The sequence below is a fragment of the Falco cherrug genome, chromosome 8, assembly GCF_023634085.1.
Source record: "Falco cherrug isolate bFalChe1 chromosome 8, bFalChe1.pri, whole genome shotgun sequence".
Lineage (NCBI taxonomy): Eukaryota > Metazoa > Chordata > Aves > Falconiformes > Falconidae > Falco > Falco cherrug.
This window is the reverse complement of record NC_073704.1, coordinates 30,714,013-30,734,052: the sequence shown is the minus strand read 5'-3', so window position 1 is coordinate 30,734,052 and position 20,040 is coordinate 30,714,013. Positions and strand designations below refer to the sequence as shown.

At 41.7% G+C, this 20,040-nt stretch overlaps 1 protein-coding gene across 3 annotated transcripts in view; it reads left to right on the top strand.

Annotated features, from left to right (window-relative positions):
• The window catches only part of HSPBAP1 (HSPB1 associated protein 1), a 38,073-nt gene extending 19,310 nt beyond the window's left edge, over window positions 1–18,763 (top strand). For 2 of the 3 annotated variants that reach the window (XM_055717585.1, XM_055717583.1), the window contains 5 exons: window positions 3,641–3,777; window positions 6,919–7,090; window positions 14,742–14,825; window positions 17,824–17,934; window positions 18,144–18,763. In XM_055717585.1, the coding sequence (XP_055573560.1) occupies window positions 3,641–3,777; window positions 6,919–7,090; window positions 14,742–14,825; window positions 17,824–17,934; window positions 18,144–18,701 (1,062 nt within the window). In that variant the 3' untranslated portion in view covers window positions 18,702–18,763. The remainder of the gene's footprint in view (window positions 1–3,640; window positions 3,778–6,918; window positions 7,091–14,741; window positions 14,826–17,823; window positions 17,935–18,143) is intronic. The other variant, XM_055717584.1, reaches the window with a different exon arrangement.
• The last annotated feature ends 1,277 nt before the right edge of the window (window positions 18,764–20,040 follow it).

Sequence of the window (20,040 nt, the reverse complement as noted above, 5' to 3'; positions counted from 1 at the left end):
GCTGTAACATGGTTTCACTGCGTGTCTACCTTGTGGCTCATTTTCTCAAGTAGCACAGTTCCTTCCCTTGATATCTTTAACGGTTTGCAAGGAGGAGTGATTCTGAGTCTGTGGGATTATTACACCTTGATTGTCTGTGAAGGCAGTAAAATACATGAAGTAACGTGTCCACTGAAGTACATAATCTATGGTTATTTCATACATACATAATCTATGGTTATTTCCAAATGCAGGTATTAGGACACCTACCTTGGATATTTTCTTTTACTTTCTCCACATCTGTCTGCTATTTCAATGTATTGGTTCATCTACATTCCCGATACTTGCAGGTTGTAAGAGGGCAAAATTAAGGATAGCTATGCAAAAGGTGCATTTTTTCAAAAGATATAAAGAATAGTAAATGAAGCCTTACTCATTTCTATACTTTCAAATCTGAAGATGGAATGATAATTTGTTGCAAACGCTTTATCCCTGGGATGACAGAGAGTATGAACTAATAAGCCCCCTCAAATTAATTATTTCCTCAGAAAGCACTTCCCATGCTCATTATATGTATTTTATTCTTTTATACCAGTAATATTAGTATTTTTCAGTGCTCACTCTTCTTACAGACCATCTCCTGTCCTGTTCTGTGGGTTGGAATGTGAGGTTTGGGCAGAGACACTATCTTACCTTTCTTTTTTCTCCCTTCCTAAGCACACTGAAACACAGCCAGGTTCACATGAACTTGGGCTGCACAACTGCTATACTGGGCCATGTTTTTTGAACTAAGTTGGGAGCTCCAGAGATGTTACAGGCTTCCCCAGATCTTGGAGTGACTTCCTCTGTCTGTGGTCCTGCCTTGGTCTTCCTCTCTTTCTGCCTTGACAAACCGCATTTTCCTGTGTTTTATGGCACAAGATAATAGCAGCTCAGAAGACCTGAACAGCCTGCTGTTTCATTCGGTCAGTAAAAACACACTTGAAGGAAACAGCCTTTTTGCTACCTCCTCTCCTCCTTGCCCCAACTCGAGAGTGAAATGGAGGTGCCAGGAGTTCCATTTCTGTGCAGGTGTCATGCCACAACCTCATCACCTGACCTATAACAAGCAGCAGATTGTACTGCAGTTTTAGAATAGACACATGTAATGGTTATGCCATGGATTTTTTTTTTTTAAAGCAGAATCTGGGAAGGAAAAAATTGATGGTGTTATGCAAGCAAATATGGTGTATGTCATCTGCCAGTTTCACAGGCATGGGAGTGAAATGCATCCATCAGTTCCAAAATCATATGGCTTTTGAAATACTGCTATACAATTTATACCAGCCAAAAGAGTTCTTTGTAGAAATTCTCTTCCATTCTTGTGTGAATTTGATGATAACCCCTTTTTTTCTTTTTAGATTTTATTTAGATTTACGTAAGGTAATTTGAAGGGGAAAAGAAGGCCAACTGCACTGTAATTTATAGTGATTAATAGGGCCATTTAGAAGTTGTTTGAAATTTAGATTGCACTGTTTATCATTTACAGTTGTGTGGGCTAAGGTAATGATTCCATTAGTCTAATCTATGAGCAGTATCTAGCATCTTAAATTTTTTGTTCAGTTGATATTTCATTACAGAATTTGAGATATAAATCAGAAGCAAGATACATGCGTGAAGTTTAAATAGAAATGAGACCTTTTAAAGTGACATACGGGTACAGATTAACTTCATTATAAGCAGCAAATGAAATAAATATAATTCACAAGTAATGTGCCATCTGTTATGGTTGGAACACCTTTTAGTGCATTTCTTCTTACTGTGGCTTTTTATTGTAGAAAAGGAACCCACTGTGACAAGATTTCGGTAATCCTACCAGTTCCTTTTCAGTTCGTTGGTTAAAAACCATTTTACCCATAATCGCTTCAACTATTTACTACAGCTGCAGCATTTTCAAAAAGTTCTTTTAAATCTAATATTGATTATGTGTGCTTTCTTTGCACTTAAATTGTAACAAAATACAAAAACTATTTAGGTGTGAGATTAAAGTGTAGAGATGGTGTTACGCTTAACTTTATCACTGAAATAGTTGTATTGGATTTTAAATTTTATGGCTGCTGAAATCTATAGGAGCAACTTTTTCTTTTTGATTTTTTGCTGCCTTTGACAAATGTTTATATTAAACTTCTACATTTTTTTCAAATTATATCTTTCAAATCAATAACTCTGAAATTCAAAATCTTTAGCAACACCTAATTTTTGGGAAGGCTATCACTCATTTTGAGGGTTTCCTGATACAGACTCATGGTGAAGTCATCCTTATAATAATGCCTAGCTGTACTTTTCCTCATCCATAGATCTTAAAAAAAGATTGTCGTCCACTTGTCTGCGAGCAGCTAGCTTACATACTTAAATTAGGAGGCTAGACTCCTATTTTCTCTTTATAGACAGTGGAAAAAGAGAGGCTTTTCCAAGGTGTGATTGAGAGTGCTTTGACAAGAGCAGGAGCCAAGCTTAAATTAGTTCCTAAAGTTAGGTGATGTGAATGACCCCAAAGTGCTTTACTGAAGCAGAACAAATACTGTTATTTTCCTTTTCAAGATGGGAAAAACAAAGCTCAGAGATGAAGTGATTTGCCCGAGACCATCAGGAAGCCAGGAATTGCATGTCTGTTTCCTAAAGCTCAGTCTGGGGCTGCAGCCAAAAGGCACCAGAGTCTCTGGCCAGTATACTTCAAGTGCTTTCCAATAAACAAATGATCAGGCCCTGCAGGTGGCAGGGTAAGCTATAGAAACATAGGAAAGCTTTATCCAAGCTATACAGAGCCATCTTGAAAAACCCTCCAACGATCTGAAAAATATGTGACTGTGACTGTGCCTCGTTCCAGCTGTCATACCCAAGAGATTGCTTGTGGGAGGATTAATGGACTGGAAAGCTCCAGGATCATGTTCATAACACATGCATACCTGTTCTGCCCTTCCTCACCATGTAATCAAGTTGTTTAAAGTTTTAAGTTTAAACTTTAAGTTTAAGTGCAGTTGCAAAGGCAGAAGAAGAATGTGTCAATAAAATAATAAGAAGCTTAAAAAACCCAAGCGTACCACTGGGTCAGAGAGGGCTAAAGTCGGCATTTCCAGAATACATGGAGAAAGCTGAGGCAGGAGCAAAGAGAGAGCAAATATGCCACATGGATTATCAAATTGGTTTGAAAAGGGAATAGGGATTTTTCCTTCCTTCCTTTCATTCTTTTTTTAAATGCCATATATCAGAATTTTTCTAGAAGCAGTGCTGAGCTTGGGTGGATGGGTAAGCATGGAGAAAGGAAAACAAAAGTGAAATGAGGGAAAAGGCGCCATATGTGGTCACAAGCAGTTGGGCAGTCCTTCTGTAGAGCAAACGGGTACCTTGAGTTATGTGAAAGACTGGGGTGAGAACTGGAGACAGATCTGGGAGGCTGTGTAGTCAGACGGAGACAGAAGAAAGCAGAAGAAATGCTATGAGAGAGGAGAATTTTGGAGGAAGGGGCACAGGCCATGCATGCAGGAACCCCATGAAGGAGCAGCAGCAGCAGTGGATAAAGAGCGACTGAGCAGTGGAGGGAGAAGACAAGAGACTCAGAGAACTGAGAGTAAGATGTGGATCAGTTCAACAGCTAACATAAATAAACTTCTCCTTGCTGTAGGATATAAGGTGGTCTGACTTTGGTTTCCCTGGAAGAAGTGGAAAAGAGAGCACACTGTGGATTGGTTCTGAAGGAGCAAACACCCCCTGCCATTTGGACTCCTACGGCTGCAACTTAGTGTTGCAAGTACAGGGAAGGTAACAGCTGCATATACATACAACAAATACAGGGGAAAGTTATACTGGGCTATAACATTAGTTTTGGACTCTTGAGTGTTAATTCTAGATCCTGATTATTTTAGTTTTCTTGAAGAGCATCAAAACTGTTCTATAGGAAATGGCAGAACTTCAGGGGGTTGGAGTTTGACTGGGTCATGGACGTAACGCAATTTTATTTTCTTCTGTTTGAGAAAGATGTGGCCCAATAAGAAACATTTTAATCTTCCTAGTACTTATGAATTCAGGAATTTGGAATTAGGAGATAAAGAGTTAAAAATAAAAAGCCCAGAAACAAAATAGAAATAAACTACTTTAGACTTTTACAGTATTCTCTGTGCAAGAGCCTCTAATAGCCTGCTAGAATTAATTTAAAGGGGAACGTCAGGATGAGGGCAGCCAGCTGTGAGCAAAGTTGAAAGGGACATTTGAGGCTCCAAACTAATTTGGGAGCATGTGGCTTTGTTGCTATACCTTTCTGCCTGTTTACATGCTTTCTTTTTTTTCTTTATCCCCATTTTTTTTTCTCCTTTCCTTGCATATTGGCCTCAGGGTTTTTTTATTATCTATTATTGCTAGAGTAATGCTAGAGTAGCAAAACAAGTTGCATGCATTTTTTAGGTTTGAAAGTATACAGTAGAAGGAGAAATTTGCTGGTGGGGGTTTAATGTGATTAATTACTCTGACATTTTATAGAACAGCAAAATTGTGGTGGTCTTGTGATTAAGGTGGAGGATTGAAAGTCAGGCATGCTGGCTTCTCTCTATGCTGGGCAGTGCCACAAGTTGACTGGCTTTAAGGCCCAATAAGACAAATGAATTTCTCATCACCTTATCTGTAAGAAGGGTAACTGTTTAGCTCTCAGGCTGGTTTTCATTCATGTTTGTAAACAGCCTTGAGATCCTTGGGTGAAAATGCAGCAGAGGCTCTGGAGGCTGCCCTCAGCACTGCGCTTTGCTGCAGCCAGTTCTGTAGCGTTCAGATCACATCAGTAAGCATTATGTGTTGAAGTCCAGACAGTTAAGTGTATTTAGGAGCCAGAAATCTCATTGAGAACCATGAGACATACATGCCTAAATATCTTCTAAGGATCCACCTAAATGCTGGGTGTACTAAGTAAGTACAGTAATCTAGCAGACCTGATACCTGCCCTGTCTCTTTGATGTCTACCTTCAGATACTGAACTCGAGCGTTCCAGCATCACATAGCAATTTTGCCTGCCTTCCCAAGACACTTCCTCCCCCTCTGGTAGAACAAAATCCTTATTCATCTCAGGGAAAGAAGAAGCCTAAAGCCTTTGCATGGCCTGAAAAGACAAAGTTGTTTTCCCTCTTCAGAGTAAAACCTATAAATAGATTGCAAACTTCCACAAGCTTGTGAATCCTGGGCTTCTTCAGAGCAGAAAGATTCCCTTCTGAGACTCACAAACAAGACAGGCTTTGTAACAGAGTATAAGCTTATGCTAAACTTAAATAGATTTGCCTTTGCAGGAAAGCCAGGGATGACTCCTTAGCCCTTTGTTGCTATCTTGAATTTCCTTCTTGCATCCCTCGGGCTTCTTAATTTTTTGCTTCATGATACTGCTTTGTCATGAGCCTGCAGGATTAACCCATGAGCCTCCTAACCTAGGTATTCTCTGCCCCTTCAGAGGATCTATCTTGGAGGGCAAAATAAAGCTGCAATAGGGCCTGAGTTTCAGGAGAACTGTTTTTGTGCTTGCATCCAGCAGTAGTTTTGGTAATTACCAAGAAATGTCATTGGCCTATGGCACTTCCATCTGTGCCAATCTCTGCAGTTCTGGCTATCCTGCTGTTCCTGTCTTTTCTGGTTTTGTGCCATTTGGTTGCTTTTCTCCCATTTTCAGACCTGTGACTTAGAACTGACAACCAGAAGCAGTAGGCAAAAAGCAAGCAGTGAGTACCAAGGAAAGAGACAAAAAAAAAAAATCTCGCTAGAGTCTGAAACAACGAGGACAGCTGCACAGATTGTCCAGCTGTGCTGTAAAGTACTGCCTTTACTTTTCCATTGCTTAGTGCATGGGTCACTGTTGTACTGATTGGCACCTCTTCAACGTAATACATTTTCTCCTTTTGTATTCCTTTCTGGTTATTTCCATCACCTGAAGTACTGCCATATAAAACTCCTATTTCTAAGTGTCATATGCACCTACTAAGATATTTCATTTATAGTACCCATAAAACTGGCACCACCGGTTCTAGCACATTCTGTTTTTTTCTCTTTGATCTGGTCTATGTAAGTGAAATAGAGACCTTAGCTCTCGAGGGTGAGGTCCATGTCTCAGCTCTGCTTGGCCCTGCACTGCAGTGTGTTGACCTTTGGGCACATAGAGAGCAACCTAGAACAGGAGTGCTCTCATGAGCAGAACAACCCTGTCCTGTTCCATTTGGGCATTTAGTCATATCAGTAAGTTCCTAAACCCAGTGGCCCACTCAAGGCACATTTTCATAATGTCGTACGGATAACACAAAAAATACAGGTGTTTCAGGATGTTTAATGTCTATGGATGCCTCTGGTTTTTATTTATGCCATCTTTGGCATAGGAGCATCAAGAGTTTTACTAAAAATGAGGGGTTCGTGACACGGCCAAGTAAGTACTGCAGGTAATGATAGGAAACAGAACATCACATCCGTAGCACTTTACTGTCGCCATCCTAAACATACGATGCCCTCCTTTTAAAACAAGCATGGGTGCAGTAGCTATTCATTCAGTGAACTAAATTATGTTGTCTCTAACAAAACTATTTCCTCTGGTTTATAGAGCAATTTTTAATGCTCCGAGCATCTGTAAATGCTGCATGTTGTTCTGTAAAAGGGAAGAAGGGGAAACCAGATGGGAGAGCTTTTTTAAAAAAAAATATTTTATCTGCCTTTTAAAAATAATTGGTGAGAAGCTGTAAATCTTTTCAGTTAAAAAATTAAAAAGTGGAATATTTTAAAAACACTTTTAGGAGACAGCCTGTAAGCACTGCTTGTGTTCTCACTGCATAGGAGATTCACACAGCGAGGCAGATTTATGTTTTATTGAAAACCTTGCTATTGCCTTTAGTTCTTTGCTGTAACTGACATGTACTGAATACATTTTTATCTTCTCTCTATTTTCAGGAAGAGATGGCACCTCTTCCCACCTGGTGACACCAGTTTCCTTTATCCCACCAGGATCCCTTATGAGGAATCCAGCGTATTCAGTAAAGTCAACGTTGCCAACCCTGATCTGAAACGCTTTCCCAAGTTTAGGAACACAACAGCCCACATCGTTACACTCAGTCCGGGACAGGTACCATTCACATACAAGCTTTACATTGCTTTAAAGATTCTAGTAAATTATTTAACTGGGTAATTAAGGGCTAGGAAATCTTAACAGATTGACTGTGGAACTTCCCTCTCCCAACACTCTGCGCTCAGGCTTGATACATTTCTCTCAGCATGGGAACCTTCTTTGCTCACAGTTATTTTACTAGCCTGTTCTGTACAAAAATGCAAACATTTGGAGAGTTAGTTCAGTTGGCTTCCCAATTCCATCACAGTTCTTGCAGTCACCTCCAATTTGCCGGCTTTAAAACTTCCTGAACAGTACTCCAACGTGTCTACTTTGAAACCAGCATGTTCCAGGAAATGTGTGTGATTAATGAGCATGTAGAGCCAGCAAAGGAACTCATATTTTGATAGTGAATGACCTTCACCAGGGAACATTGGCACAACTTGTTGCTTTAAGTATTGTAATGATGATACTTGCATTTAGAGTGCATACCATCCAGAGGTTTCATGGTGCTTTACAAGGATGTGAGGATATTATTAACCCTGTTTTACTGAGAAAGTTCAGTTTTGAGAGCCTGGCTTACAGTCACGCAGGTAGTCAGCAGTAGTATGAGAGCAGGGCTCAGGACTCTTAATTCCTAGTTTCCTGCCATAAGTAGTGTCCTTCTTTATTTAAATAACATGCTCTGTATTTGGAGTCTGAATTACCTTTTTCGTTTGTTCAGCAGCACATGTCCTTGTAACACACCCCTGCGTATCTCAAGGTGTCAGGCCTTTCCAAAGGAATTTTGCAGTGTTCATTGTTCCGACCACTTCAGACACCGGAGTTGCCGCTTCTAGAGCCTTTTCACCATTCTCCTACCAGATGTTGTCACCTCTTTTGACCTGCCAGCTCAGCGACTTGCACAAGTGTCCCCTTTCCCTTAGCTCACAAACCCAGCTGCCTCCAACAATTTATAGAATGGATTTTTGCTAATCCAGCTAATTTTGAGAAGGGAGAGTGAGAAGTGCTCCTGTGAACAGGTGAGATGGCAGAATGGAGCAGGGTAGTAGTTACCAACAAGAGGATGGTGTCTGTCAATGGGAAGAGCATGCTCTTCTGCCGGTACAGTTGCAGATGGGTAATCATGATCAACCTTCACTGTTTGCACTATATTAGCTCCTAGTCATACTCCTAAAGCAAATTATTACTTTCACATTCTGCACTTTGTGAAGTTGCAGTGTTCAATAATTTAAAGCACAAAGAACAAATTTTTACTTTTGATAAAAATGCCACATCCATTCAGCACTGCATTATCCACGATCCCTAACACTATATAATTTATATCTCTTCGGAATGTTCAGTTGTGGTAGTGAACCTTTAATATGATCTTAATTTTAATTAGGCTTAAAGCAATTACAAATTAATCTTGCTAGGAATAAAGATCTTGAGCCAGCTCAGTAGTACCGAGTTGTCTGCATTGCCCTGAAGGAGGTACCGTTTGGATTTCTGGAGGCAAAGTCATGTAGAGGCAATGATGGAGCAGTGAGGTATTGCCTTCATCCATTTTATCCACGTCTTTTGGGTGGTGCTTTCCAGCACCTCATCCAGAAGCTTATGGGGCAGGTGGCTGGGGACTGCTGCTGTTTGATGGAGAGGAAAGGAATGACCTAGAAGAACTCCTTTGTTAACAAGGTAGAAGATCCCTAAATAACAATTTTGATAGGTGCTTAGCAGTGGTTTTCGGGTAGAGTACATACGTTTACTGCAGGATTTGCAGCCAGCTGTTTTTTGTGGTAGCACATAGCATCTCCACTTTTTCCCAGAGGGTACGCAGAACATTTTGGATTAGATGTTGTAACAACAAAGGGTTGAAAAATAAAGACAAAGGTGTTCTTAGGTATTCAGGAGAGGAACTGCATGTAGGGTGACTGCAGCTTTGAGTATCAAAAACTTAATGTGTCTAATGCCACCTTCTGGTCGTTGTTTGCTACAAGCCATTTTTCTGCACCCATTCAAGGCTTTGAAGCAGAATTCCTGCGCGTAACATTGTCCCAATGCACAGTGCATACTTCAGTTGCATCCTTTGTGCTCTTTCACTGTACTGTTCAGAGGTGAATCTCTGTTACGAATTTTGGTAGCTGGCCGAGACTTTAGGTTTTATAAGGTTTCATCCTGTACTTGACCAGTGGCTGTTGGCTGCATTTCCACAGAGGTCTTAATGCAACTTCCAGTTATACATTAGTGATCTGTCCTCGACACAGATTATGATAACATTTAGATATCTAGCTTATTTATCCACAAAGTTAGAAGCTCAAGTTGTGTCACACAAATGTAGGGGCTTCTTATAAATATTTGGACCTGGTTACCTGTGTGGTGGTTGCAAGGCTGAGTGGTAAGTATGGTGCAGGAGGTTGACTGCTGGTGGATTTGTATTCACTGAACTAGTGAGTTTTCACCAAAAGCATTGGTATTTTGTTTTGTTTGTTCAACAACTCTGCAGTATTTCTAGTAACACCTTCATTGTTTTCACAAATATACTGCTTAACAGATCACGAATGGGGCAAAACATGTCTGTTCTAACGTCTTCCACCCTACACTCAGGGACAAGTGTTAAAAGAGTTAGGGCAGAATCTGCCACCCTCAGCTTAAAGCCCATCCAGGACAGATGTCCTGTCTGCCATCAGTGGGAAGAACCTGGCACCTCTACAAGGCAATTCATCCTCCCTGCCTTACACAATTACAATTCTGCCGGAACATTCATCCCATCATGTCCTTCCAGCACAGGCTATAAAAGGAGCCTACGCACATAGATGCTTAACTTTTTTGATGATTAAAAGTAGGAGAGATGAATACCACCTGAAAAGGCTACAAAATACTGAGGTGCTATACCAATATAAAATCATTGATCATGCTTTCCTCTGCCCCACTTCCTACCAGCTTCTTGCCTGATTCCTGCTCACTAATGTAATTGCTCTTGATCAATCTTCCTCTTAATCCATACCCATATAACTAGACAACGGTAAACACTAGACTAGACTAGAAAGCACATCTCAGCTTGTCTGAAGGTGGGCACATAAGGCTCCGCATGGAGAGCAAGCACCTTGTGCACGGGGCTCCCATGAGCAGTGCCATTCCCTCTCGTGCCACCCCAGACAGGAATGGTACTGGACACCAGGACCCATGCTGTTACAGGCAGGGCTCGGCTGCCCTGCTGCGGGCTGTCCTGATTCCTGGCATTGTATCCCAGTTGCAGCCTGGAGCCAGAGGAGGTGCAGTGCAGCTCCAGAAACCAGAGATGCAAGGAAAACCTAACTGAGCTAAGCTTAAAGGCACATCGTGTCTGAGAAGGATGCTCCCTTCCAGCCTTGAAAAGCACTGTCACAGCACAGGAAAAAATGATTTTTTTTAAAAAAAATCAACATTACTGCTTGCTGTCTCTCACCGTGGTCTGCTGTTCCGAAGCTCTCCTCCCCTGCTTTTGCTTGCCTGCTTTCTGAGTCTAAAGAAACACATCTCAAACTCAGTGTGTGCCCACAGCTACAGTTATTTCTGAGTTCCTGCGAACAGCTGCAAGGTTTTCCCTTTCCGTGCTCTTGCTAGCAGTATCTAATGCACAGTGGGATCCTGCTTGGCAGCCAGAGCTCTCAACAGCACAGGCAGAGCTCTGACTTCTAACCCAACCCTGAGCAAGCAGAAATCGTCATGAGGTCAGGGAGGGGTTTCCTTGTGTGCCACCTTTAAAGAAAAGGGGTGAGAACTTCAGACTGGGCTTAAAGTGGGGAACAGCAAAACAGTCTGAATAACCAAGAAAAATGTAATTGATACCAAAACCCAGTGTTGTAGTCAAGTCAGAAAATAGAGTAATTCCAACTTTTTAAAAAGCAATTAAATATTCCAGCTCAAAGTATACAAAACACTTTTTAAAAAGGGTTCCAGTGAAAAACTGCTTTTGTTTTTGAGAAGAGTTTTAAGTGATTTTGGTAAAGCAGAATTCAGAGTTGTCCACAGCATTATGCATAGCAGATCGTTGATAATTCTGGTTTGGGGAAGGGGGGAAGGAAGGAAGGTCTTTCATGAGGTAGACTACAGAGCTGGCCCCAAGTCACCCCATAGAGAAGGCAGACAGCCCAGCTCAACCTCTAGACACCAGAGCTATCATCTCCATCACAGAAGAGGCAGAAAAGTCCAGGAGCTGCATTTGTACTAGGATTGGTGATGAAAACACCACTCAGCCTGCAACATACATGGAGAACTCCTTGTGTGCCCCAAACCAAAAGTGAAAGCTGCCAGTTCCTAACTCTACTTTTCCACCTCATCCCTGAGCTTCCCTCAGTCCCTCGCCAGGGTCCCTATGGACACAGCATGGTAACAGCCCCCTTCCCTTCCTGTTCACAGCGCTTTCCCCCCGGGCTGTGCCCGTGTTTGACATCAGTGGCCCTTGGCACTCGTGTTTCAGCAGGTGGGAAGACACCAGCTCAGGAGGGATGGGGGAGGCAGGGTAAGCAGCACCTTCCTAGCACCAGGCAGGCACCAGCTGGGATGGGGCATAGGCTGGGGTGGCAGCACCCTCACAGTCCTCACATGGTACTCCCATAGAGCTGTCTATGCTTTTATTTAAATTTATTTTTCATTGCCAGGGTTGCAAGCAGCTCAGGGATTTGCTTGGATCCCCCCATAGCTCCCCCTCTTTTTCTTCCCATCACACTGTCATGCTTTGGTCGTTCCTTTTCTTGTGCATTTACCCAAATATCTTTTTCTAATGGGCAGGAATTTCTTGGTATAATATTTCACTTCAGGGTATGCTGCCTTTTTGAAGCGATTCCACCTTTGCCCTACCTTTGCACTGTATCGAGTTAATCACGTCCGTTGAGAATTTAAACCTTTTCTGTTCTCTGTGCTGTACAAGTCTTCAGCATTGCTCCACTTGGTCTCCCAACTGTTCTCTTTGTTTCTTTCCTCCTGTTACAGACCAGAACTTCATTTTATCTTTTCTGGGATTTCCGTCCTACTTTGACTTCATCTGCTATATTTGCCTATCACTAGCCTAAGTATTAAAATTATCTCATTGCTTGTTGTTTAGATCAGTATCTTCCCGGCCCACAAAGCTAGGTACATGCTGTAGAAAGCAGGATAACACAACATTATCTCTTAGCTTGGAATAGTTCCTTAGGTTTGCACTTCACATTTTTCCTGTAAAAAGTTTGCTGCATTTTTGTGTCTGTGTGTTATTACCCTGTGGTTTACTTTCACATTTCCTATTGAAATGGAGTTTCAAATGTAGCTGACTCTGCATCCCATATTCATAAACATATGGAAGTCTGCTTTGTTTTATCATGGAATGGATGGCGGAGTGCGTTTGTTTTGGTTTTGTTATGGGGATTTCTTTGCTTCTAGTTACCAAACCTAGAAGAATACTAGTTTATAAAGGTGGAAGAATCCTATCCCTCTCTTTGCTGGATTTTATTTATTTTATTTTATTTTGGTCTTCTGTTAGTTTTGCTGCTCCCTTCCCAGCTGTATTTTTTGGTTTTAATTACTTTTTTCAATTTCTTCATCTTCCTTAAAGTTTTAGTCCCTTTGCTTTTTGATAATTTCAATTTTCTTGCTGCTATAAATCCTTATTTTAAAAAGCATAAGCTTCCCCAAACATGAGAGGGGCAGCAAGTGTCTTTATGGTACCCGTTTTGCCTCTTTGAGTCACAGCTCTGTAGCTCCTTTATAAATTGCATCAGCAAACAGTGCCAGCTCTGAAGTACACAGCTTTGCAGTTATTACCCTCAACCTGCTGGCAAGTAAAATCTGATTAGTATCTCCAAAGACCAAGTTCCTCTGGTTTGATTTCAAAAGACTGGACTAGTTAAGGGGGGGGGGGGGGGGGGGGGGGGGGGATTGTATTTTCCTCCTGGCTACACCTCCTCTTTCCAAAACAATTCTGTCTCTGCTTTGCATGTGAGTCATGTTGAGCCAGAACGTGCCATTCCTAATTTCCACCTTGGTTTTCCAGGCAGCCCCTCTTACTGAAACATTTAAACACTTTAATTTGCCTCTTTGCTTTTTTGCCCTTGCTACATAGTCCCTCGGCACCATACTCCAATTCCCTAGAGTCTTCATCCACCTCTACAGCACATCGCCTGTGCAAGTCTCACAGACAGGACCCCATGAAACGGCTTCTTACTCCAGAAGCTACGTCACCTTCTGCTGTATAACAAAGTTTTTCAGGCTTCATCATTATACCCTGTCATTTGGAGGGCACCCAGATTCTTTAACAGAGTTCAGCGGAAGATCCGCTATAGAGCAGAGGAGCGTTTGGCTTTTTTTGTGTGTTTCTGCAGTCAATCAAATGTGGGCAAATACTTGCTAACAGACAAATCTATTGCAGCTGATGCAACTGCAATTTTCATTTCAAGCCTAGGTTTCTGTGATAAAAGCACCATTCAGTGTAGAAAATATGTTTTGGCTTCAATCTGTGTAGGTTTCATACACTTTTAGATGCCAGGAGTAACTAATTGGTGATATTTTTTAAATAACGGCCCTCCACAGACTCACTTCTTTCTCTGTTTTGTATGCTGTGCTGGATTAAAGTACAATTTCCAAATGTTTTTGACCTTTAGAGAGCCAATGCTTTTTTTGTTTGACTTAAATTGAAACCTGTGGAGAACATTTTGTCCTCTGGCCCAAAAATGACTCTGCTCTGTCCTGTAAGTGTTTGCAGGACTAGGGCCACCGTCACTGTTTCCTACACAGACATTTTCTCATTAGCCGTGTTTTGATATAACACAGCACAGGGCTCTCTAGGTAGCAGAACATTCTTTTAAGTAATTTGTGTCTACCAAGAAAAAGAATTGCCTGCAATTCAGGTACAGATCATTGCTTCACTTTCCCCATTTTGAGGTTTATATTTTTATCTGACTCTGACCATTTTTATTCCTTGTCAAAACCCATCTTTTATGCTTTTCTCGATAGCTCTATGTTAATCTAATGTTCAGTAATCTGTAAAGCTTGTCCTATATCATCAAAATAACATTAATGTCTTTGTACCGTAAAAGCCATGGGTTAGAATCAATTTTATGCCACAGCTATCATCCTGATACAGTTGTAAAGCTCTTGATCTAAACTAGATTGTCATGATTTCTGAGACACCTCCTTTTAAAAGCCTGTCTACTGAAAGTGACAAGTTTAATACTGGTGATTATTTACCAGAATTAAAGCTACATATTGTTAATCACCTAGATGAGCGTTAGGATACCTGCTTTTTGGGGAAGCCAGCTGGCAGTCCACTGGGGAGCCCGCTCATCTGGAGAGTCTACAGAGGAATTCTTGCCCGTCTGAGACTTTCTCTAAAGCCCTGCTTTACTGCCCCACCAGCTGCACTTTGTACAGCCAGACCTTGCTTACCCAGGGCAGTTATAAGGTTACAGTCGTGCTTCACATGAGAAGGAACTGGGTCGAGAGGTAATTCTGGATCGTGTCCACTTCTCACTTGATAGTATTGATAAAATGGGAGGAGAGAGTGGGCGTTTTAAGTCTTGAGAAAAAGCTCTTTAGAAGAAAGAAATTAAGATCACTTCCCACCCTCACCCCTGTTCCTTGTCTTATTCTGCCTCTGCATCCCACATCACCTTAATCAAAACACCTTATCTTTCTGCAGGCTTCTGTTAGCACTCTAATGCGATGTCTCCAATTCCAGGTCCTGCTCGTTCCAAGGCACTGGTGGCACTATGTGGAATCCATTGATCCCGTCACAGTCAGCATAAACTCTTGGATTGAACTGGTATTTCCCTTTTTGTGTCACGGTGATGTAGCATTTCCACATCTGCATGGACTTTTGTCCCTCACCTGCCAGGTTCAGCCTTATTGGGTGGGCTGTATTCGGAGGCTGGGGAGGGAAGAGCCCTTATGGATAGTTTTTCCTGAAGAACCTTCCAAGGTTCTGGATCGGAAGCCCCAGTTCAGCATAAATCACATTCAAGTTTACCTTAATCAGGCAAACAATTAAACACAAGCTAAACTTTTCATGTCCAGTTTCTTATGGGCTAACTAGCTTTGTGCTGAGTAGGGGATGGCAAAACAGCAACTTCATCTCAAGCACATGCTTACATGCAAAGCTAAATTAGAGTTTAAATCAGATTAATGTCATAGGAAGGGGTGGCAGAGCATTTTGAATTTGCTTTTCTCTGTGATAGCTTTGATGTGCCTGGAGTTGGATTTTCTCAAGTATTTAATTTCCTTTTCCCCAGGCTTGATTTTTCTTGCTCATGTTAACCAGTTTGTATGGGATGATTCCAGGGATATCACAGAATAGTTTGGGTTGGAAGGGACCTTTAAAGGTCATCTAGTCCAGCCCCCTGCAATGAGCAGGGACATCTTCAACTAGATCATCTCAATGCTCTAGAAGGTTTTCTGATTCAAATTACTTGCTTATTAGTATTACCTAGCTTAATATAAAATAAAGACCCTTTGAAATGGCCTGTGAAAGCTGCCTCACTAAAATACTTTTTTTGTTGTTGGGTTTTTTTAAAAAACCTTTATTAGACTGGAAATCTGCAGGGGGATGAACAGATGTATTCAGCTGCTGTTCAAAGACCACACAATACATCTCTCATGCTAACATCAAACCAAGCATTTGCAGAGTAGAGGAACTCACTTGGGTGTTTCCCTCATGGAAAAACTTTCCAGATGAGACTATGTATTTAGAAAGGACAGCAGGCCCACAGTCCACACCAAACTTTTAGGTAGCCTTAAGTACAGTCAGGCTGTGTCCAGTGCCAGAAAAAGCCCCAACAATATTGCAGAGCGACCATTTAAACCTGCCTTAAATTTGAGAAGCCTCTGAGGTAATTCAGAGGAACTGGCTGTGTGCCTTGTGCTTGGAAAGACCCTGATGTCAACACACATGCTTGTACCCTAAGCTGTGCCTCACAAATTGTGCCCCGCTGGAGACGCAGGTCAAGGTTGGATGAGTTGGGTTAGGCTAGTAACTCCCAGGTGGCTGGGTGGTCTGTTAGCTACAGCATTTCTAGTTGTCCTTATGCACTGCAAGGAAAAAAAACCAACACTGAGCTAAACTCCATGGCCTTTCTAATCATAAAGGTCTTGCAGAAGTCACCAAGATCCTGTTTGGCGATAGCGAGAGCGGGTAGTTGTGTGGCCTCATAAACAGAGGAGCATTTGCTGGGTCTTGCTAGTGAAGGACACACACATGCCCTCTCCCCAGATAATCAAGAGCTGCCATAAGCAAGTGCAGATGTTGCAGCCCGGGTGAAAGTTTCTTACAGAAATTATCCCTATAGCTGATGATGGCAGCACTGTCAGGTGTTGGGCAATCCATCTATAAAAATAAATTCTGACAACGATGGTAAAAGACAATACTGAGAACATTTCCGTCACCAAATCAAATAGTTTTTGCTTGCAGCTGTTACCAGCTGCTTTCATATTGACAGATGTGAATTGTGCCAACATTTATAGTCCTAGTGAAACCATTAATTATATTGACAAGACTTTAGAGTAGAAGTCTAATTTGTTTTCAGCTGGATGTGAGCTACTCAAAGTATTCCTTGCTGCCTAATGTACTCTCATGCAATCGGTACAACAGACCAGGGTAAATACCAAGAGTGCAACACCTTAAATAATTTCCACATGTAGATACCAAACTCTGTGTTTTGGGGGTTTGTTATAAAAGGCCATTAATAAGCCAAGCATCCAAAGCCACAGAATGCTAAGAGCACTTCCCCCTGCTTCTATCCCAAATTCTGCTCAGGGTTGCAGGATGAATTACTGCTTCAACACTCATACTAGCAAGATGCATCGTTTGCTTGACATGTTCCCCAAAGCCAACATGAGGCAGTTCAGGGCTGTGGCTGACTAGGTTACATCTTTCCTCCAAAACTTGTATGTCTGAGTACCTCAATTAAAGCCAATTTATGCATCCACTCCTAGGCATTTGTCATTGAAGTAACTAAACCACACATCTTGTTTGGAAAGTTTTACTGTCTCCTTCCACATACCTTTCCCCTCCGTATACAAGAAACTCAATTGTGGGAAAGAAAGCTCAAAAAGATCCCGTGAAGTTTTGTTCTGCTGTCCTAAACTAGCTAGTACCCAGCTACCCAAGGGGATGGTGCAGAAAGTGAAAGCTGAAACAAAGAGCCAGTTATTAACTTAGGTTTTAGTTCTGCAGGAGAGCTTTCAGAGGAAACATGGTTTTTCTTCTACTGATATTTAAAACCGCAGCAGTATGGCAGCTGCCGTTGCACGATAAAATATTTCCGGAATTTCCTTAAGACTCACTTTTATGGCTCTGTAGCCCCCAGATAGTTGCTGCCTAGCTGTAACATCCTGTGTGTTTTAAGTACTTGAATTAGACATAATATGTACATATATAAAATTTGCTATGTACTTCTGGGGTCCTTCAAGTCCTAAAGAGCTACATAAATGCATACATTAATTAAATGCTAACATTGCATTGTAATTGCAAGCACCAGATTCAATTAACAGAACACTCATACGGGAAAAGATTATATACACACTGTAGAATCTTATGTTTTGCAAATCCTTATTCAGATGAGTAGTTGCACCAAAGCCTGCGCTGTTACCGATGTGGGGACTGTCAGTAGGAGCATCAAAAGTCTGAAACCTTTCACTGACTTCACATACATGAGTATGGCTTTCAGACTAAGGCCATCCATTTCATTCTTCCGAAGATCTTCCAGCTTTCTGCAGAGACCCAAGTGCTAACCTATCTCCAAACGCTTTCTGTTCCCTTGAGGCAGGATGCAGATCATGAAGCCCGTGTAGAAGAAGCAATAACTCGAATGCTGGTATGTGCCATAAAATCAGCAGAAAATCCAAGTGATGGAGATCTCTGGCTAAATCCCACAGAGGTAAGCCGTCTCTTCCTCCCATTATAGCAGTGATAACAGAGAATTACTGACATTTTGCTTAGCTCCCCCTGAGTCTTTCTGCTGCCTGAGAAAAAGAATTTTAAATTCCTTCCCTTCATGTAGCAGAAGTAATTCATGGAAGATAATCATGCAATGCTGAATTGAAACATATCTCCTTTTAACTGAGTGTATCCTGGGTGTTTTCTTAGATTGAGGCAACATCCCATGAAATCAATCTTCAGTACCTGAATAAAGCAGTGTCTGCATATTTGAAGTGTCAAAAGGAAAGTGTGTCAGAGCACACGTGTTCCAGCAACAGTGGTGCAGAGCAAAGGACAAGTGCCTTATGCAAGAGGAAGAAGAGGGAGGTTGGCTGTGAACCAGAGGGCTGCAGATTACTAGCCCATGAATTTGCCTTTTCAACATTTAAAGCAGAAAAGCTGCAGAAAACACCTTTTGGGCTTCATCTTATTCAGGTTTTACCACAATCTCAAGAAACAAGCTCAATGGGTGCAGTTGCAGTTGAAAGTGATGGTAGACCTCTTCTCCGTGAAAATGAAGGAGGACATTTTGGAAAATTACACTGCACCAGGAAGCAATTGGTAATGAGTAATGACTGTGAAATGCCAGCACGTCAAATGGATTCAGACGGCAGTCCAAATGCCTCGCAAACAGCCCTTTCTACCAACGATTTGCTCGACTGTTTGGTTAATCCACATGTCATCAATTTAGTGGCTCGGCTGCTGTTGGAGAGAACAAAAGTTTAATGCCGGAGTGCTTTTATCATTCCTGAAATAAATCAAATGGCAGCCTTGTTGTGTGTGTTTAAGCTCTGCAATAATTGAGTGTTTCATTTCAAATAATTTTTAGGTACAGACAGACACAGTTAATGGTTAAGTGACAGACTGAAGTTGAGCTGAAAGAAGAGTTAACTGGTTAATGAAGGCTGGGAAGAGAAAGGTGTGTTTAGTCAGAGAGCTCCTCAGTGTTAAGAGCAAACAGAGCATACGCAGTTATACTCCCACCGTGTACGCGGCATCTTTAGTGTTCTACAGCTCTGAGCTGAGAAACAAGGATGGCTTGATGACAGATGATAGGAGGGAGTGCTGGGACATGGTTATGTAGCAGAGGAGGACTAAGAGCAGGAGAAAACTAACTTACTGTAGACTGCAGTCCTTGACCGCAGTTAAATGGTCAATAAGCGAGTGGTTGGGTTGATCACATTAGAGATGTAAGTTCAAATAAACCTAACCTCAGCCAAGAGGCAATGCACTCACTAACACATCTATTTTCTCCCTTCCACAAAATAACTTCAGTTTTGTAACAAAGCTCTGGGATGGAGTGAGACTAAAGCCCTTAGCAAGCAAGAGGCCTTCAGCTGGTTCAGAAACACATGAAGCTAGAGACTGAAGGCTATCGGGAAGTTACTGTTATGATTTATTTAAAGCCAGATGCACAGTGTTCCCTATCTCTAAGGTACGAAACAAAGCAGTTATGACATTCTGCTTCTGTCCTACTCTTTACTACAACAATCAAAATTTAATGATTTTTTTTCTTTTGGTTGTAAGTAGTTTCTGTGCAAGACCATTCTTTCTTCAAAGTATAGTAGTCCTTGGATTTGCGTTGGAGGCTGGGTGGTCCTTTGATTAAAAGGTTACGGAACTTGAAAGACAGGCAAGAAGGCAGGTTAACACTGAAGCTACGGATGGAGGCTTGAAAAAAAAAAACAAAACTGGAAGGCAAGCTGCTGACATCTTCTGGGATGCTCTCACCTCCTCTGCTTTCTGTTTGTGGTGGCAAGAGAGTTGCATTTGCCCTAGTCATAGCTTCAGAGGGATTCTTCTGGGACAACTCCTGTGAAACCCTTGCTTTCAAAACTTATCTTTGCTCATGTCTACTAGCACCTACAAGCCAGTCTCTACCATTAACCTGTTTCCATGTTCATAATCCTGCACCACCAGCCCTGTGCCTGATACTTCCTCTGCTTGATGCCTATTGCCTGCTAAATACATGAAGCTAGTGCTGTTTTCCACAAAGATCCCCTTCCAGCAATTAACGTTTAAAAAATCATGAAGGCAAAGGTGCTTTCTTTCTGCTTTTATACAG